Here is a 21,632-nt window from a genome sequence, read left to right on the forward strand (position 1 = left end):
AAGGATATTTTATACGCGTACAAAACGTACATGCTTAACCGTACAAATCACAAATCACAATATTAGGGTGTGTGTGTGTGTGTTTAATGGTGTAAAAAGGTATTCTTTTTTAAATCCTGACGATATCTCTTTGTTTCTTTTTTTTATTCAATTATCGTTTGTTTTTCATATTTGACCGTATTCTAACATTTGCGTCATATTCGAATTTAAAATTGTTCTTCTGTATGATTTAAAAGTTATTTATCGTCGATAAAATATCGATATGAAAATTTCGCAAAATTTTCATTCCATCATTGTCCAAATAGTATGGTTTCAATCGTTTCTTTTTATTGGCTTAAATTTCAGTTATCAAAAGGATCGATTCTTTTTTTAGATGGTTTTTCATACTCATACGTATTTTTGTTTCCTATTAGATTGGACTCGATTTTCTGTCTATCATGACAAGTCTTTGGAAAATTTGGATCACACTTAAAACAAAGGACTGTGTTAAGGCGCAGTTCTTACACTTTTCTGCTGTATGTGTGTGTATCTTGTGTTTTTTGTTTGCTTCTCCAAAAAAGATGCAATTATGATTCAGTTCGTGGTTATGAAACGGGCAACATTTGTCCAGCCGTGGTAAACAATATTTCAAGAATAATGTATGTCTATTTTTCTCTTATCTCACTTTCATTTATTTTTTGACATTCTGCCACTGAGTTCAGTATTATCTCTATTTTGTAGTTTGTGATCATCTTAGTTCGTTTTGTTGTTCTTTGCTATGGGGAGCTCTTGTTTTGATTGATTCGGTTAAGTAAGTTTGGTTGTTGTAGTTTTATTTTCATTTGGTCCATATGAATAGGTGTATTTCTTGTCATTTAATTAATATTGATTGATAATGCTTTTGTTCATTTTGTATTTTATCGTTTGGAATTTAATTGTTGTTTGTATTTTGTTTCTTTTCTCTTTGAACAGTTTGGTTTGTTTTTTTGTTTCGATATGTTAAGCAAGCTACCTTCTTATTGCTACATCGGGCATGCACACGCAAACAGAACCATTGCAACCCCTTCCATACACACACACAGTTCTCATTGTACAATATTTAATTTACGAAGCTAATCACCGTGTTATTAATTTCATCTCATTTTTTTCTCGGTTTCTCATACATGTAATGTTTAAATCTTCATGAAAAATCGTTCTCACAAAATTCCATTCGTTAAATATTGGTACCCATCGTATAGTTTGGTTGAGAGTGAATTTAGTGAATCTTGCACTAATTGATCCAATTTCTTTTCCAGCTCCTGTTCAGTTAAATTCATATGAAAGCGATTTCGTAAGTTGCGAATGGTTCCGGCGCAACCATTTTTGAAACACGGCAATTGCGCACCTAGAAAAAGCAATTACAAAATTGATGGACGTGTGTGTCCGGTTAGTCATGTCCATTTCTATATTGTGTGCTAATGCGGCAAAATGGAATTAGAATCATATAATACTCACTGCTTCGCATTATTTCAACGATGTTTATGACTCGGTCCATGTGCTTTCGTGCAGCCATCAAACCTTTGAGTAATAAGTGCTGGAATTCAGTCCATAGCGGCGATTCTAGTCCGCCGATTACATCAACAAACTCTGGTGTCAGTTTAAAAGGCGATTGCTCAAAACCTATATAAAACAATAAAAATTTTTATTGGATTAGATGTTTTGCGCGTTGCAATGACGTACGAGTTGACTCACCTAAATTCTTTGGCGAAATGCTCAGGATAAATCCGAAATCGATGTGTATTAAATGGCCATCGGAATGTAATAAAATGTTGCCGTTATGTCTGTAAATTACGTGCAAAAAAATTCCCATTAATTTAGATCAACAATGATAAGATGGGGGAAAATAAGCCTTGACTTACCGGTCTTTGACTTGCAATAAGTATGAAATCAAACAATAAGCGGCACAACTTTGCATAAAATTGTATTGCGCCATTTTAAAACTTTCCGTTTCCACGCTGCCATACTCATCGATAAAATAGTCTCGTAGGCTTTTGTTCGAATTTTTCTTGATTTGATGCAAGGACACGGTATTTAGAATGGGCTCAATGAGTCCACTGTCATTCGATAAGCAAACGATTTTGTACGGCCGTACCCATAGGTTGACATCCTCCTCTTGCCAAATCAATTTGAAAATCTAAAATATTTTACAACCGACCGATTGGATTAGGACAAAACGCTCCACGAATTGAATGGACCATCAATGATGGTGTTTCTTTGTCTGGATGATGTTATGTTACCTCCAATAGTTGTGTAGCCATTAATTCCTGCCGAAGATCGTCTCCGCACTTGACAATTGCTGAAAGTAGTCTCCAGTTGGACAAATGGCCGTAGGGTGATGATTCGCGAATTTGCCGTTCTTTCTCATGCCAAGGCTCCTAGAAAATCAATACAATACCGTTAGAATATGTGAATGTCATAACATGAGTCATAACAATCTTACTTTCAATGCAGCAGCCGATGGATCTTCCGGATCCCCGAAGAATGGTTTTGTATTCTCAATATTCAAATTGTTTGTATGCCTCGTCCGCACATCACCAATATTGAATACAACCGGACCCGATACGCCTAAGCAAAAAAAAAAAAGAAGAAGAAAAACCGGAATTGAGACTTTAATTTCGAAACCTGCCCACTCTTCCGCCGGAGCATTTACGCTGCAATATATTACACTTACTCTGTTCTCGTGAATCAATGGAATCAAGCGACATTTGGGACACTGAATCTCGGTCAGCAATTTTGTGCATGTTCAAATATTGAGCGGTAATTTCATCATCTTCCGGCAACCACGCATCATCATCGCTGATACCATACTCTTGCCAGTATTTGTTTACATCTAAATTGGTGTGCGATGTTTTCAGTGTGTTGCCGTTGCCGTTGCTGTTCTCTTTCGACGATAAATCGCTTTGGATCGGCGACACACTCATATTCGAGTCAAGATGCTCTTCACTCTTCGTATGCCTCAGCGATGGCATAAGTTTTGGAATCACTGGTGATGTATAAATATCACTAACCTCAACCACTTCGACATAGATGATGTAGGGAGTTTTATCTTTTGAATTGAGTACTGCGGTTTTTTCCTCTTTAATCCGAACGATGTGATGTGGAATATCGGAGTTGAGTGGAAGCCATACACGAGCCGGTAGATTTTTATTAATTAAATTCAGCCGCATGCGAAGAATGCTCGTTTTCTCCGTTTTCGATGGTAAATGGGTTAAATTACGGCCGATATCGATGAGCGATTTAACAAATTCACGTTGAGCCGCCAACTTTGGTGCACCGCATGTACAAATGGTTTTGTTGCCCAACAGATCGTTGACCGTGCCGCGCACAGACTCAAAACACGTACAACCATTATCGAATGCTCGCCCGGTTGATAGATCGCCCAAACACAGTCGTACCGGTGTTTGGAACAGTTTTGGTGTTAGTGTCAGCAAACCAGTTGCGTCTGATTGAGATCGATGATGAGTTTTCTTGATGGGTGAATGCAAATCTTTCAATTCTTTGACATCCGATTTTTCGGTTGAATCGTCCGCACGCAACTGCTTTCGATCACGTTTCGGATACAGTTCTTTGATTAAACTGAGATGGGACTTTTTATCGCTCGAACGCTGCGATGGAAACGAATCGAAGCTGTAATTGTATGCTTCTAACAACCATGAGCATTTTAGTGAAAAATCGGCTGCCTTCCGGCATCGATACACTAAGTAGGGGTCGAGAGCCTCGGCCAAATCGTCCATTTGAATGTACATCAGTATGAGTTGCGGAATGTACAGATCCACATCTTGATCTTTGAAACTGAAAATCTTATTTCCGATGAAACTGAGCACGCCCGGCTCCTTCGAATAGAACAAATAGTGAATGCCGAAATGAATGTTGAAAATGGGCGATTCGAAAAATCTCAGTAGCCCGTTGTGACCGTTTTCAATTTTCGGAAGCGATATGGTAGATTGTTCCATTTCTTTGTTTGACTTGATGAAACATTTAACGACTCCAGGCACCTTCACTTTTTCCTTATCTTTGGCGGTGAATGTCAACGCTGAAACGGATTTTGGCAATTGTACGGTTTCGCTTTCGGGCGTTGTTTCAGCGGATGTCGTGACCATTGTTGCTGCTGCTGCCGCTGACTTATTTTTGGAGCATGGTTTAAGTGTGAAAAAATCCTTTTTCTTCGACAATTCACCCGATTGCTTTGTTTGATTTTGTTCATCCGATTCGCTTTTATTATTCTTTTGTGCGTTTTTCTTTTCATGATTTTCGATTATACTTTGCGCCGTGCGAAAAATTGCATTTTTTGTAGCACCGAAAATGTTCTTGAAAATCACTTGATCATTTTTAATGTGCTCCGATTTGACTGGATCGCTTGACTCATTGTCGGCTTTCGGTGATTTTGCACCCTTTGCACTAGTTTCGGATTTTTGTGCTGGCTGCTCAGATGATGGCGTCGACACTTGGTCACTGGCCGACGGTGTGGAAGCTGTATTGGGATTCGTTTCGATAATATCATCCTCAAATTCGATTGGAACGAAGATTTTTTGGCTACGCTTTTCCATAAATTTGGCTAGATGACTCATATTTTGCTCTCTGTACTTGCACTTATCGTCGATGGTTGTGTCGTTGGTCATCGTCATCGTCATCGTTGTCGCCATCGCGTGGCCAGCACTTTTGCTTTGTTTATTCAATTTTAATGCTTGTTTGTCATCATCGGAAGCGGCATAAAATGCTAAATCGGACTGCAGCGTTTTGTATTCCTCGTCCATGGACGTGGTCTCCAAAATTTCGATGCACTCTTCTTCGGGATCCATTTCGCCCGAGTCAAGACTTTCTCGCGATCGTCGCATTCTCGTCAACGAGGCTTGATCCGTTTCTGAACTACAAATTATACCCGAATCATCGGATCCTAAACTCGTCAAATCTTCTCGTTTCTTTGTATTACTATCGCCACTACTTGTAACATCACACTTGACTTTATCCACACTATTCGCGTTCGCGGAATTGTTGCTCCTTGTTGGACATGAACCTGCATCAATCATGAATCGAAAATAGCATTGAATAAAAATAAATTTCATGTCATTTTTAAAAACGAACTTCTGAGGAAATTTTCCTTCGGAGATAACACGTAATACGTACCGATAACGCTGACTTTACTGCACACAGCTATTGGCGTATTATTTGGATTGGTTGAAGATGATGGTGCGACTTTGCTACACATTGTCGTGCCCAATATCGAATTTGTGCACAGAATATTCTCAGATTCAGCATTCGGGGATGAAACTTCGACCTATCCGATCAACAACAGAGGCACAAAACAACACAATTTAATATGACTTCGCCAAAACGACCGGTGATACGAATGTTATATTTACCTCTGGGATTCTCTGAAGTGCACTGTCAAGGCTGCGATTTCGATGATGTTGCGTTAAATTGATTCTTGTGTTTGTTACTTGCGAAACTGGCGGCAATAATATGCCCATAGACCTGAAACAAAAACCAAACCAACATTAAAATTTTAGCCGATTCTGTTTGATAAAATTGAATGATTTTTGATTTAAAATCGAAACGAAGAAGAAACCAAAAAATTAATTGCTATTTATGATTAATGAGCACTAATTAAAGCCGTAAATCTTTTGTGCTTTGTTTCGTCGTAGAGCCTCATTTCGCGCCGTGAATCCGATTGCATAAATGAATTGATATTTCTCGCGTCTACGCATAATTGAATTAAAACATTTTACATTTTTGTGATGTGGCGATAGTTCCAGCGTGCGCCCGCATACATGAAACGCATTCGTAATCTGAGATGCATGAAACGTATCGAAGCCACACAAAACTTCAAATTCACTCATTAAATTTTTTCATTATATTTTTTTTTTTCGTTTCGCAGCCTACAAAGTCGAAATCAGTTTGAAATTGTAAGGGCATAGAGAAATAAGTACAACAATGCTGCAGCAGCAGTCGATAAACGGGCCGCTTGTATAATATATAAACAAACCATATGATATTGATAGATGGATAGAAAACGAGCGTATAACAAAGAGGCACGATAAAAGCGCAGCAGAGAAAAAAAATTAAGCGAGGAGAAATAGTGTTAATTATCTTAATGAGCCGATTATTAACCATTGAGTGATCACAGCACGTTCGAGCATTTTCAACAGATCGCATTTCTCTCTGTGTCTCTGTCTGTGTTTGTGTTTCTCTGTCGCTCCTGCTCGGCTTCTATTTGTTGGATTTTCGAGAAGCGACTTTTCAGATTCCCAATTGCAAGTACACCTATTTGTGAAACGATCATATAACGATGACTTTTCTCAAACGTGCTCAGTTTACTGTTTTATCTTTGAAAAAGAAAAAAATGATAATTTTGTATTTAAAGGTGAAGCAATGGCCAGTAATCGGTGCACATAAGCACTACTGATAAAACATAAGTGCAGCATCTAATGAATACGATGAACAAAGAGAGCGCCGATAGTAATAATGAAAAAGGATTGCTCCAGATTGACACAAACATACATATCTCGAATGTTCGCTGCGAATTTCACTTTCACTTATTCAAATTGGTTTGCGTACAACGGCAACATCAACAACGAAAAAAAAAACACTTTTGAGCCAACCAAGTTTCGCATTCCTAAGCAAATATGTTGTAATAATGAATTGACGCGAAGCAAACGAGATCGGACGTACGTACGTATATCTGTGTAATGCCTCGTGAACACACACACACAAATCATACCAATCAGTCAGTCAAATGATGCACACGTTTAGAGAGAACAAGAGAAGAAAAAAAAAACGCTAACGCAAGCAAATAAAAACAATAACAAAACAAAATAAATATAAACAGCGCGAGGCAAATTAAGTTCAAAACAAAACGGGCTACTGTAATTTGGTTTTTTGCCGTCTGATAAAGTCTTTGACTCGATCGTGTGTCGGTCGGTTCGTTCGTTGAGTTCATTTGTTTAGTGCGAGGGAGAGAGAGAGAGAGAGATTTTGTGAGCCAGTTCACTTCTTCGTATTCGCTGTGCATGCCACATTCAATACTTAATCATGGCCTTTAAATGCAATGTGCACACACAAACACTTAATATTCATTATTATTTATCAGTATCATTCAAAGAAAATGAGAGATTTCATTCACATCGTTCGCTTAATTGCCTTATCAGCCGAAACGAAATGCACGGCTTGTGAGAGGGAGGGAAAAAGAAAGACTGGATGTGAAATGCATATCATTTACCAGAAAATTAATCTTTGAAACACATACACACGGGAGAGAGCGGGAGAGAGAGCGAGAAATATGAGCGAATGAACGAATGTAAACGCTCGATAACTTATGTAAGGCTGTATAATGAGGCAATTTATATTTGAATACGCGAATCATGAGTGCGGGCTCAAGTGCGTATACGTTTTTAACGTAATCGGCGTCCCAGTACTGATGAACGTTAATGTGCTCCTTTTCATCTATCCATATTATAAACATCTATGATTATTTATTTAGCGATTTTTTGAATAGACAAAATAATCGCATGCTTCGGACATTGTCCGACCAAATGATTAAATAGGAGTGGATTGTGCGAAATCAACTGTTTTTTTTGTCTACTTACCTAAAGTCCAGACTAAGATTTCGTTGATGTGTCGATATTCTGGTACGTTTTGTCTCACCGGAACCACAATTGCCATTGCCGTTGTTTTGTGAATTGGATGTGGATCGGCCATGAACCGATGGCAATGGATTACTACTTATACCGCTGAGACTAAGGCGTTTATAAAACCGATTACTACTAGTACTTTTCGCCGATGCTGCGGTTGGAGCAGTCGATACATTGTGCCTATTATTCAGTTTCTTATTTGATGCAGCCGATAAAATCGGTGTGTGCTTCTCATTGCTGATGGTGTTGTTGCTGCCGCCGCTCATCATTTGAACGACCGTGGTATAAGTGCTGTGCACATGATGTTTGCCTGAAATGTCCGTACCATTGGACACAATCGTTGATGAGTCGTTAAGACACGCTAAATCGGACGTATTTTTGGACGGGTTGGTTATGTCGGTGTTCTCTTTATTTTCGCTATCTCTCAAACTATGATCTGCGATACCATCCGTTACCTGTGTGCCATTTGACGGAATGTTGCTTTGCATGTAGCTGGCTACTGACTGGGAATTTATTGGAATTGCTGATGAGGCGTGTTGGTGCTCGTGTACGATGACCGTTGTTGTGTCATTTGTCGTTAAAACGATACCTTTGTCAATATTTACACGACTTGATTCGGAGTGAGCACTCCTCGTGTTGATGTTGCTGCTGCTGCTGTCGCAGTCATTTTGGTGTGTTGTATTTGTTTTGATTGTTGATTGTGGAATGATTTGTTCCATTGACGATGACGATGTCGACGATGTGGATGGCGATGAGGGCGTTGATGATGTTGTGGTCGCAACTGCCGACGACGACGATTGCAGTGTTGTACATTTGGTTAGCCGCAAATTCGGAGCGATTTCATCGTCATCATCATTGTGGCCAACAAATGAGCTCATCTTTACACTAGAACCAATTTCACGTATATGCCTTAGATTTGCATAGCTACTACTGTTGACCGGACCACCACCACCGAGCGGTTTTTTCCCCTTATTTGATTGTATGCTGCCGTCGGATTTGCTACTTTTAAATGCCGAAAATACGGAATTCATTTTTACTACAGAAATTTCCTCCTCTACGATGATAATTGATCGTTATGGTTGTCCAATGAAAACTAAACCAATTATATGAAGACCTCATATTCATGCGTCAAGTATCAGTATTCGGTCGCCCACACTCAATTGGCTTACTTAAATCATAGCTTACTCGTCACACCTGAAACAAAACAGAAAAACGCACAACGAATTAGATTTGCTTGTTTTTGTTATTATTTTTTTCTTCTTCTTCTTCTTCATTATTTTCAATAGGCAATTGGTAATTGGCAAATTGGCGAAAAATAACATTGAAACCAACTGTGTGTTTATTTTCAATACGTATCAGAAGTAAACCAATGTAAACATATGGTTAAAAATAATATACTACTGTGCACAGCAGCGAGAAAAAAACAAAATAGAATGCGGTTTTCTTATGATTACGATTATTCGCTTAGATTTTTTTTCAGCCTCAACAAAATGAATGAAGAGAGAACGTACAGAAAAAGTGATACGCGAGCTGCAACGTCATAATACATTGGAAACTGTTTCTTCTTTTTGGCAAACAAGCGAAATATTGGATTCCAAACACGAATCTCACACACTCATTCACTCACTCCACATAAATAGAGGCAATTTGAAACATTTTAGTCGTTGACAACTACTTATTACCACCGCTTGAAATAACTGTAGCCCCTCCAACACATCGACCACATTCTTATGTATGTGTTTTTGTTTGTAGTGTGTTTTGTGTCTTTGTTTTTGTCTATGTCTCGATTTTTTCTACTTCTTCTTTTCTCTTCTATTTGATTGTTCGTCTTGAGCCAATGCTGTTGAAGGTCGATTAAGGTGGTAGAGGTGATCGAAAATAATAGCCTCAAAAATGCGAGAAAAAAAAATTATTTAACACAAACAAACGATACTCGGTTTTTGGGTTAAAATCATTTCTCTCTACCTCTTTCATTCAAATCAAGCAACGGCCAATTAAATAGAGACGAGAAAATTTCCGAGACGATCACATTGTTGAACTGCAAATTATGCGGCGAAATGAAAAATCGCTGATTTATAGACGGTAATTACAAATATGAGAAGAAAAAAAGCATAAACATTGAGTTTTCCCACGGAACGAACAGAAGAAAAACAAAATAATGAAAATAAAATGGCACGAAAACAACAATTGGAAGAACCGAATCACGAAAGTCAACCGTTCCTTCCTGTGTTCATTGTATAGGTGTGTTGAAGCTGATAAAAAAAATACCTTCGTGTGTACAACGAATAACACGGTCAACGTCCACGCAAAATTGTTCAACACACTCACGGTGTATTGCACCATGGCATGGTCATTGGCTCGAATCATGACACTTGCCCACCATTCATCGAGACTGAATGGTATGAGATACTGTGCATAATTAGCGACTAAACACATTCATGTGAATTTTAATGAAAGTGATCGAAAAGTATGCGCCGTGTATTTTTCTTTCGCTGTCTATTCACTCGATACGATCGATATGGGAATTTTCACTGGGCAAATAGAGAAAAAAACACGGCAAAAATCTTCACCAACCATCGGCCAGATCAAAGCTAGTGATTAGATGAATGTTGCGATTGATTAAAATAAAATGACATTTAAAATCGTTTGAAAATCACATTGAACCAGTTATTCGGTCCTAAATAGCTCGATTCCAACCAATTAGATTCATTCAAAGCAATTCGACATGTATTGGGAAACCAATAAGTCAAATAGAGATATTAACTTTTTAAGATCTAATGATAAATTGGTCATTTACGGCTTGAATGAGCGAGAAAGAAGAGAAGACAACAACAATCTCTTGCGGTAAATGTCACTTCGATCAAATTTGGCAGTAAAATGGTGTAGAAAAGGCCAATTTACTCTTTTTAGCGATTGGATCGCAAAGAAACACCAATAAATTTTTCACTCTTAGTTTCATTTTATCATGGCTTAAAAACGGAGTTTCTTAATCATTCCGGGAATAATCTGTTTGCATTTCAAACCTGAGTGCATTAATTTCGTACTGAAAGTGCACATGTACCCAAAATCGATGGCAGCAGAAACAAAGCGAAACGAATCGAAATGACGTGAACAGAGCCAAGACTCGATCGTAACTTTTCAGTTTACAATCACTTCAGGAACAGGCAAAACTGAATCGAGTTAAGGTCATTAAAAACAATACGTAATGGATGCTGTTGATATAGAGAGTAACGAGCAAGAGAAACATAAAATCGGTCTGTATCGACCCTGGCTTTGGTTCGAAAGTCACATATGGACAAATAAATTCATCATTCAGAACTAATAAAATGCAGCTGATTTTCGCTGTTGCCGTTGGTGTTGTTATTGTTTCGCGAATCGTTGGCATATCGAAGAAGAAAAGCCACACAGAATCAGCGTTTCATTCAACACAACGTGGCATAACTGTAATTTTTTTTTATATTAAAATGGGTTATAGAAACTAGATGTTATCGGTTGACCTTGAATGAACTATTATAGCAAGAACAACTCGCAACGAGAGATGAAAGAATAATTTTCTGTTCAAGTGAATGAGAGAGAGAGAGAGAGAGAGAGAGAGAGAGAGATGTTGAGAACACAGCAAACGTCTGCTGCAGGTACTGTGCATATAATAAAACCGCGATTTCATCAAAAACTACACAAGTTTATGACAAATAATGTTTGCACGCGTTGGCAGCGATTTATTTTGAATTGTTTTTTTTCGTTTTTTGTTTCTTTATCGCATTATGAGTCATTTCTGTGAAATTCTCCAAAATGGAATTATGACATTCGTATATTTTGATTTTTTATTAGCTCAGCAAATTTGGACTTTTGCAGCAAGTTGTTGTTTTCATTCGTCCACACATATGATCACGTTGTTCACCTTTGAGACGATGCATCATCAACGCATGCGGTAGCGGTAACAAACAAAAAACCGTCACAAATGTTCGGCTCCTTTATGATTATTATCAATTTAATAAATTGCTTTTGAGATCGTGGCGGTCCTTTTTTTCCAATGTCCATTTTTCAGAATGTGAAAAACCGCTTTGCAGCTTTCCGAAATGACGTTGGCAGCAGCAAGAATGTGTTCTAAAGCTTTGGACACCTGATGTAACTTGTGCGTGTTCATTAATACTTCTTGACAGTGCATGCACATTTCTCTAATTTTTTTTCTCTCTCTCCCTCGTTCGTTTGCTCGCTTTCCTCCAAATCCTATTACGAGATTGTATTTGAAACGTGTTCATTTTGAAATTCAATGTGGCTCGTCATTTATTTCCTAGAAATTGAATGTTCAGCCGAGTGAAAGAACACAACGGAAAATCAATGGCAATAGAGAAAAAAAAGTGAAGAAATGCCATAAATACCTTTACATAAATGATTATATGACAGTAATGCCGAAGACCGAACCGAACAAAACTTGCTATTGTTTTAGTTTTAGTTTTAGTTCTCTATGCGTGTTCTTCTTCTTCTTCTTCTGCGCTGCAGGTATGATATCAAACAAATAGCGATGTAATATATCATATAGTTAGTTGCAGATAAGAGAGAACATTGCAAGCGGCAAAGATTACTAAAACGTGACACACACAATGAGAAATGAGTCTCTGTGTCGAGAGCATGCCGATAGAAAAAAAAACATCCATTGTAAAATTGTGAACATTAAAAAAATAAAACAGAAGAAATTTGTTGGATGTGTTGTTGTTGTTTTTTGCAGTTAGTTAACTTGTCATTGTCTAGGATAGTAAAAAAAAATAGGATGATTATCACAAGAAAAGAGGCGATTTTCTTTTCTTCTATTTTGTTCCGTCATAAAAGAGTTTAAATGTTATTTGTGTTTTCTAGCGAAGTGAGAGAGTAATTAGTTAGAACCCATACATTTGGCAGATATTTACATTCGAGTATTTTTGACAATAATAAAACGACGGGTTGTTTGGTCAGGGAAAAAAAAGTAATAATGGGAAAAGAATTGCCAAAAATACAAGCAAAGCCATAAAAAAAAACACAAACGCCCATTAGAAAGTGCCATAAAAGTTGTGAAAATGCTGCTTGTCACAAAATTGTCACGATATACACACCGGCCAACAGTTGTCGTTTATTTGTTTCTCTACCTCTGTATGTAGAAATAAATAATAAATAAAAATGTACTGCTGCTGCAGCTTAAAATAGATCGAACAACTCGAAAATTGAGTCTCAGTTACAGGCAAAAATTTAAACTATTTGCTCTTCGAGCATAAATATTTACCGGAATAGCATTAATTTAACTACTGTTTTATTTGATGTTTATAAAAATCTAGTTGCTCGATAGAAATGGAGTAATTGTGCTCCATCCAAGAGAAGTGGCAAAACCAACGACAAATGAGAACCGTTAAATGTTCATTTAAAAATTGTTTTTTTTAATCGTTGTCAAAAGCGAACAAGAAGCAGCCGTAAACACTCAGAGCACTAGCATCAACATCATGCGATTGTTACACACAATTTCACGCATTCGGTAAATTGCACATGTGCGATTGTTTCGCGCATCTGGGGGCTTTCATTTGTTTGTTTTTGTTTTTTTTTCCATTGTCATGATGATTTTTTAAAGCAGCGGCAATTTATTAGCGTTTATTTATGTTACCATGCGCTGCTTGTTTGCAAGCCAACAGTTGAAATTTGTTCAAAATTGAATTTAAAGCGAACGAATTGACGAGCGCGTGAGTGAACGCGCTGGAATGGGAGCGATATGTTGAACGAAATAAGAAGAAGAATCAGAAAAAATGCAATAAAATTATAGTAATTTATTTGCTCTTGAAACTGCTGCGCTTCTGTGTATGCCGTTGTATTGGACTATGGTTTCAGCGAAAAAAAATCAACCCGAAGCACTCAACAGTGAATGATGCAGAAGAATGTTAAAGTACTTGAAGCGATGCATTCATTTGTGTAACTTGTGATTTCTGTTCATTGTCAATGCGCTTGTCTCTCCCGAAATCGCGATACCACACAGACACAATACAAACAGAGAAAGAGAGAGTCAGAAGTGAACGATTCTGATTTAAATCTTGTGAAATGTTCCATTCATCTATGACATGCACAACCACATACACACGAAATATTTATGAATTTTCGTGTGTCTTTATGTGTGTGTGAAAACAGAACAAATTAAGGACAATAGGATTATGATTTCTTCTCAGACACCAGGCGTGAAACTTAAAATAAAGCTACACCGATTAACATTTCTTTTCTCTTGTTTCCTTTTTGTATGCGAGTGCGTGATTTATTTTAAAAGGAATCTGAAACGTTTCTAGATTCAGAATATGTGATAACATACATACAGCAGCGGCAGTAGACACCGCATATAACACTAGCACTGTATCATATGTTCACGCGTTTAATTCCTGGTATTCGTGATTCAGTGAAGTAACAACAACAACGAAAAAAAAATCAACTAAAAAATAGAGCAAGTCAAATTAATGGAACCATTTTTAGGTTCTTTTTTCTCTCTTTCCGTTGTTGTTGTTGCCGTAATACGCATCAAAATTCCACAGCATTTTTTATGGCCGATGAAAAATGTAAACTAATCAACAGTGAACATTCCACTGAACGAAAGCAAATGTGGAATCTGTGATGTGCAATTTGTTATGTTTTAGTTCAACTAAAACTATTATCGGTTTATGGCTATTGCTGATGCTGCTGATGTTGCTGGATGCCGTTTTTTGACACAACGAACGGAAGAAATGCAAAAAATGCAACACAGAACCGACGAAGACAGATGAACGGCACAGAACGGCGATGATGCACATGGGGAAAAATGCATTTTCTATGAGAATGAGACAGAAACACCAGAACGAACGAACGAATGGAACGAAAAACTATTAAACGGATGGAACACGGAATGATATTGAATCACGTTGTTTGCTTGCTTGCTTTGCAGACGGAAAAATCACTTGAGTCATCAATTGACACACTGGTGTGCAGAGCAGAGCAGAGCATTGAAAGAGCGTTTCAACGATGCAGCCATCAACACTTCATATTTTATAACGACGTATATTCAAAGCGTCCCCAACAGGAAAATGACGAGGAAAAGCTGCCAAGCCAACATGATATCAACACGAGTGAATGATATATAAATGAATAGTGCTGCTGTTGCTGCTGCTGCATGAATATGTGAGAGAGTTTTGAATTCAATCACATTCCAAGATAGAAAGAAACAAAGTTGAAGCAAAAACAATGTGTTACAATCGTTCAGTCAGATCAGGCAGCCGGAATATGGACGATGTTGTGCATGACAAAAATACGACGTAATATTTTCAAAACAAGAAGCTAATGCATTAAAATTTTACACGCATTCCATCCATCGCGGTCGGAATAGTCTATATATGGAACGAGTACAACAACAACAACAGCCATAGCCACATAAGAACTAGCATAAGAAGAGGAGAAAAAAAACGGCAACGACAATAATATCAACCAAACTGACTTATTTATAAAATCATCTAGATTAATTTTACAACTAAAAAAAGAAGAAACCGAGGGGAAGCACGCACAACCCACGAAAGATATTGCATGTTTGTGTGTGTGTGTGTGTGGCCAAACGGAATGGAAGGAACACCATTCATTGATCATTTTACGTTTATGTACTGGATGTAATGCGATAGTAAGATACGCGTTCGCCATATACAAACGCGTCAGCAGAATGCAGAATGGATAGACGTAGAAGACCGACAAGAGAAAAAAAAAAATATTGTAAACATCATCATGTCACTCATTATATGTCGAGTGTATACAAATTTTTAGACGTTTTTCATTACATTTTCAAGCATCGAAAATTAGTACTCTACATTTATTATGTGACTGTGATAGGATGCGATGCGATGCGCGATCCAAATATGCATGCAAACGGATCGCATTCTCGCCATGTCTACATATACATATATATATCTGAAATATATTGTATTATTTGTACAAAACATATTTCCTGCTTCACTTCAATTTATATTTTAGTTTTTTTCTGCGTCTTCTTTTGTATTCATCTATTACAACTGCTTATTTCTATTTCGACAGTTTCTGTTGTTTGTTGCGCGAACAACCAGACTATGCTTGAACATTTAGCGAATGATTGCCGGCCGTCGTCGTTGTCGTTGGCGTACTTAGCGTCTACCATTCAATTCGTTTTGGTCGATTTTGTGTACACCTTTGAAACGCCTCATTGCTGCCTAAGTGATACTCTATGCATCTGTGCATGTGCTTTGTTTTGAGTTTTCAGTTGATGCGTCGACTTGCTTGACTCTTGATCAATATAAACACATTTATAGATTTAAAGTAATAAAATAGAGAGAGAGAGAGAGAGAGAGAGAGAGAGAGAGAGAGAGAAAAAAGGGATTGTATTGGGTGTTTTCTTTCGCTGCACCATTTTATTACAGTTCCCCGATACATGAATATTATTTAGTGAAACTATACGTAAATGTACGCGCACATACTACACATATTATCACATGTTATTTTCTTTATTGATGGATAAATAGGTGGTAGGCATATCAAGCAATTACGTATGCGTATCTACAGATACCGTCCTTTTTCTATCGTGATCAGGCAACCAGATACACACAATTCGACCTCTTATTGCTCGTTCTGCCTTATTATTCTTGGTACTCATGTACTCAAATTGACATCGACGACGACGACTAAGATTTCTGACTTTTGGGCTTGATTGTTATTTGTTGTTTATGTTGTTATTTTTATTTTGTGGGGTAATGCTTTTCAGTCATCTCTTGATCCGAATCTTTCAACTTATTTTTTTTATTCAATGGGCACGTTATAGAAATTATGAAACTCTTGAGCGCATAGCGCAGCACTTATTTATAACCATTCGAATGGTTGTGTGCTTGTGTATTCGTATGAATGTTGTATTATAGACAGAGTTTAACAGTGGAATTCAATTTGGTCGAATATATGTCTGCAATGATGAAGACTACGACGTCGACGACGACGACGAAGCAGAAGAAGCGAATGGAAAAAAAATATGATCAGTAAATGGAATGTATCAAACATTACGTACTCGCATGCCATTCGTACATACGAAATGAATACGCATTTAATTAGATCGGCGAAAGAGAAGAATTCCAACAAAACAAACAATCATATTATTACTACATTGATGCTTTTATTTATACCTAGAGGGAGAGAGAGACAATGCACTGACTCTATTTGTTAGTCGTCTTCATAACTCAATGATTTCGCTCGATGCAATTTCATATCGTTTTTTTTTTCGTTCATTTAACGACCTCTTTCTCTCTTTATTTTAGTGTGCTGCGCTTTTTTTCTGCTCTGCTGTGCGTCTTTCTTCTGCTTTGATTTCTTGAAATGATGATCGTAGTATGCGCGTTTTTTTCTCTTCACTTACTTAGCGCGAAATAACACAGCCAATGATCGCAAAAAATGAAAACACAATGCAAAATCAATAAAACAAAAGCCGATAAAAATGTGAGCGATAAATACTTGTCGCATCAAACATACATCGACTTTCTAATGGGTTTTGACATTCGCACCATTTACTAGCGTTTTATGATTTGTTTTTTTTTTGTTGTTGCTTGACTTTTTTATAGTCGCGCCAAACGTGTACAGAGCAAAAAGGCGATTTCACAAAGAGAACCACAACGAAACACCAAAATGCTCGGAATCGTACAAAGAGCAACTAAATTATCAAAGGTTTCGATGAACCAATAAGACACAATTTACACAAGTGACTGAAAGAGATTCGTTTTCGTTTTGTTTATTTAAATTGCCAATTCAATTATTTGCTATTGTAATCATCACATTCCATTCCATCGTTTTGCGCGCATTTTTTTTTCTTCGCTCCTCTCACTCGTTCTCTTGCCTAACATCTATTCAATCTATTTAGACTTATTGAGTTATAAATGCTTAAACATATTCATTCAAATTAATTTTGATGTCACCGAAGTGCGGCTGACTTCAATACGCCGCGGAAGTATAACCGAGAGTCATGCACAACTTGCAACATTTATGCAAATACAAAAAGATCTGTTATTATCTAATAGATAGCGAGATGTGTCGTTGCGAATATAATGTACTCGGTCGTAGTCGATTGAAATAATCAAATGAAATAAATGACAAGTATCGTTTAATTACGACCGTCACAAAATCATATAATCTTCATGGTTATCACTTGCATTGAAATATTTATATCAATGATATCGTAGCGCTTGTGTCGTCTAGGAACAAAAAATAAATTTGTTACGTATGTATATGCGATGAATGGCCCACATTCAAAAAGAATGACGACAACGACGACTACGATGAACACACGAAAAATAAAAGTGAATGTGTGCCGATATTAATCGATTTGATTTGCATTTCGGCACTGTCGGCTCGATGCCACATCGCTTTGCTACATTTTTTTGTTTAATGCGATTTTTTTGTCATTGTTGTCATTCCGTAAACAGGAACAGCTCGAAAGGCGAATACGAAGATATCGCAACGTTTTTATTTTTCAATGTTCGTTTTTATTTTAATTGAATATCTCTCGCCGTTCATCGGTAACCAACGTAATTGAATTATTTTTCCGTGGAGAGCCATTATATTCTATTATAAGGTCGCATTTAATGGCTTTGGTTTTTGTTGTGGTTCTCTTTTTATTATTAGTATTATAAAGGAAACTGTATCGAGCATGAATGAAGGATGCGGACGATAAATAAATGCAAGCATTGAAGGTGTTCCGTTTGTTTGTTGGGCCGTAATTTCTTGCTCCACGATGACCATATCACGTCAAAACAGTTTTAATCTCTCAAATCACACACAATCGCACACACGAAACAAAAACATAGCGTTTGGTGGCAAAAATATGCCCGTAAATGCCCCACACAAATATTTATATACCACAAATTAATATTTTAAACGACAGGAAAAAGAAACTATTCAATTAAGATAATTCACGCTGCTGCTGCTGCTGCTGCTAGGTTGACTGTTTTTTTTTGTTACGTACCCGAACTCAAACAATATTGCGACCATTTCACTCTCTTTGGACTTCTTGTTGCTCCAAAATTGTGTATTCAATGCAGTTTAATGCACACTTTATGAAACATCACAATCACACACTTATGAAAGATGCAGTCGCAGTAAAACCACAGAATAGAATAATAATAATTCTTTCGAATGAAAAAAACAAAAATTGTCCATTCAGTATTCGTTCGTACAGGATATCTGCGTCTCCGTGGTTTGTATATCGTCGTTGGGTAATGACAATCGAAACAACACACAAATAAAAACAGAATGAAGAATTTTTTTTTTATAGATTCTGAATATTTTAATTCACCATACACTACTCTATCGCGCGCGCGTTTGTTACACGACTCGCATACGTATCGGGATAATGAACGTTTTCACTCTGTCTCTAGTTATGGGTGCCACAGTCAAAAATCTGTATAGAGGATTTTTTGGTCTAGGGTGTGACTCAATATTTATTTTTTTCGCCCGTTCCTTGCTTTTCGCACTCAACCAACAATTGGATATATATTTATGTATGAATCGTATACGACTGGCAACCTCTTCACCCTTGTGTATACTATCTCTGCAAAGACTGTTGCGAAGAGTTGCTCACACAGCACACCGAAGCACATCGCTCTGATTTCGTTCGAATGACATACATAACATCCATCGCAATAAGTGAACGTATGTGTGCGCTTGTGTGAGTGGCAATGTACGTAAAACTCGACATTTCAAACGAAGCGTCGGACTGCTCGCCCTCAGCCGGACCTCTCATGAAATAACACCATTGTTTTTAACATCGAATTGTGATTATTCACAAAATTAAGGAAAGAGAACTTCACCATTTGAATCATTTTTTTTTTTGAGAACGCATGAAAATGCATTTTCAGCTGAAAATTGACAAACATATTAGATTCGGTCGATGAGTGAGAGGGGCCAGTGATGTTGCTTCAACACATACACGACACTTAAATACATACAAACACACACACACTCACACATACACATTCACACACATTCGTTCGTGCACTCGGTTCAATTGAACATTCGTACGAAGAGTGCTGGCTGACTGGATGGCGAGCGCATACGACAATCACCAAGTCACGAGCCATTAAAACGCTCTTTCGCTTCACACATTAAGCCAAATATGTCAGATTCACGCATATTCATACTGTGTGTATACGAATCACACACCCAAATTCGATTTATATCTTGGTAACATGCTGTAGTAAAACATGCTTTCTCAAAACTCTGGTCGCGTACGAAGTGTACGACAAACAGTACACTATTGAGTCCTTATATATGCAGGCATATGCGAACGAACGAACGAGCGAGCAATGAATGTTTTTGTTAATGCTTACCATTGAAGAATTTCAATTGACTTCTTTTTTTTATATCCAAATTGATACGAGAAAGAAAGTGATCGGCTCTGTTATGATGATGATGATGATGCGGGGCTACTCTGTTATTTTTTATTCGCTCTACTGTTTTGGGACTTGTTCGAGCACACTGCGTGTTCACTGTATTTATATATTTCTGGTTTGATGACTTTTTTCTACTTCTTCTTCTTCTTCAATTCGATAACAATAACAATTGTATTCGCGTCGAATTTTTTTTTCTCTTTTATTTTGTCATTACTGCTTCTGTTGAGCGGTTTTGTATTCACTTAATCTCCTATCTTGAGTATGTATGTTATAAATCGGCGAGCCGACGAAATTAATGAGCGTTTGTTTGTATCTATCTATCAATCTATCTATCTAACATTCGCCTTTGAAATCAAATTTTCACATATGATTGATCTTTTGTTTATTTTTTTTTCTTGCTCAATTTCACTTATGATTCCGACGAATTTATGCACGAGCATTCCTTTTTTTGTCATTCATTTGCTTAAAATTAGATTGAAAATTTTGTATATGTTTGTTTTGAGCACATAGAAGTGCATCATTTGTTTTGAGCGTACACAACACAATCGAAGTTTTGGATAGATTTATTTTTACAACTGCATGTGTTTTTTCCCTCACGTTTCAACACTATTTATTCCAAAACAAACAAACAAACAAACACAAATTGAAACAGTTCACACACCGTTGATTTTGATTGCAGCTACTGGTACTGTTACTGTTGTTGTTATTGTTGTTGTTGTTGCTTTTTTCTATTGCTATTGGACTTGTCGCCAAAAAAAAAATTAAAAGTATTTTGGAACACAGATTTTCAATACAAAATGAATATAAAGAGAATTATTTCACTAAACACTGGACATGTCACCGATTGCTTTTGCAATCTATATAAATGGATAGTATTTTTGGCACAATCAAATATTTTGATCGAATCGTCGCTGGATCTCCGATTATTTTGATGTTTATTTGTTATTATTGTTTTAGCTGGATGGCCTTTAAAACATTTTTTTATACTAGAGAGTCCGCCATATTTGAAACCAATTTTTCTCTCTCTCTCTCTTTTTTGCATTTAGGTCCATTTACTTTGTACATGGATCGATAGAGGGCGTATCACATCATTGAGTATCATTTTGTCAAACTTACTATGTTTTTACAGTTAAAAAATGTTTTGGCGCCAATTTCAATAACTGTTTTATTGAAAATTAGAAAAATAAACTTTATCTTATACTTTTGAAACGATGCAATATTTTCTATTCAATCAACGGAGACATTGGGAATATATCCAATTGTCCATTATTCACATTTCGCATTCAAACTTCGCTTCAACACTTTTCCCTGACGAGTTATTTGTTCTAAACCACTTCAATGAATCCGTTTAGAAGGCAATAACATGAATGTTGTTTATACATTTTTCGGATTTGTTGAACATAAACAAATCGATTTGATTGAGGTTTTTTCACAGTCAAATTCAAGGCAGGCATCCAGTTCAAATTGAGAATATTTCAGCATCTTTTCAACTTCATTTAACATTTTCCGTAAGGATAATGCTCTCTGTCTCTTTTTTACTCTTTCATTGATATGCACAGATTTGTTTATCGTT

General features: G+C 37.0%; 1 protein-coding gene across 4 annotated transcripts; it reads right to left on the reverse strand.

Moving 5' to 3' along the window:
* Positions 1-887: 887 nt before the first annotated feature.
* LOC129578218 (phosphatidylinositol 4-kinase beta) lies at positions 888-21,089 on the reverse strand. Of its 4 annotated transcripts, none has more exons than XM_055466450.1 (12): positions 20,721-21,089; positions 19,997-20,313; positions 7,602-8,840; positions 5,379-5,490; positions 5,143-5,293; positions 2,690-5,032; positions 2,459-2,583; positions 2,256-2,393; positions 1,878-2,152; positions 1,711-1,799; positions 1,474-1,638; positions 888-1,363 (listed from the first exon to the last, which is right to left on the reverse strand). In XM_055466450.1, exons 3-12 carry the CDS (start codon positions 8,675-8,677, stop codon positions 1,176-1,178), a joined length of 4,662 nt encoding a protein of 1,553 aa, XP_055322425.1. In that variant the 5' UTR covers positions 8,678-8,840; positions 19,997-20,313; positions 20,721-21,089; the 3' UTR covers positions 888-1,175. The 4 variants fall into 4 exon arrangements, with proteins under 4 accessions (XP_055322425.1, XP_055322423.1, XP_055322422.1 ...); XM_055466448.1 differs by having other exon boundaries at positions 19,997-20,521; positions 20,721-21,087; XM_055466447.1 differs by lacking the exons at positions 19,997-20,313; positions 20,721-21,089 and adding an exon at positions 18,634-19,740.
* Positions 21,090-21,632: the final 543 nt, after the last annotated feature.

The sequence above is a fragment of the Sitodiplosis mosellana genome, unplaced genomic scaffold, assembly GCF_009176505.1.
Source record: "Sitodiplosis mosellana isolate CC-2019 unplaced genomic scaffold, AAFC_SMos_1.0 Smas_scaffold_6226, whole genome shotgun sequence".
Lineage (NCBI taxonomy): Eukaryota > Metazoa > Arthropoda > Insecta > Diptera > Cecidomyiidae > Sitodiplosis > Sitodiplosis mosellana.

Coding starts and splice junctions, on each gene's coding strand:
- LOC129578218 (XM_055466450.1), bottom strand. CDS start 8,677: ATGAATTCCGTATTTTCGGCATTTAAAAGTAGCAAATCCGACGGCAGC. Junction 2,584..2,689: donor CATTGATTCACGAGAACAGA/GTAAGTGTAATA, acceptor TTTTTTGCTTAG/GCGTATCGGGTCCGGTTGTA. Junction 1,639..1,710: donor CATTTCGCCAAAGAATTTAG/GTGAGTCAACTC, acceptor TGTTTTATATAG/GTTTTGAGCAATCGCCTTTT.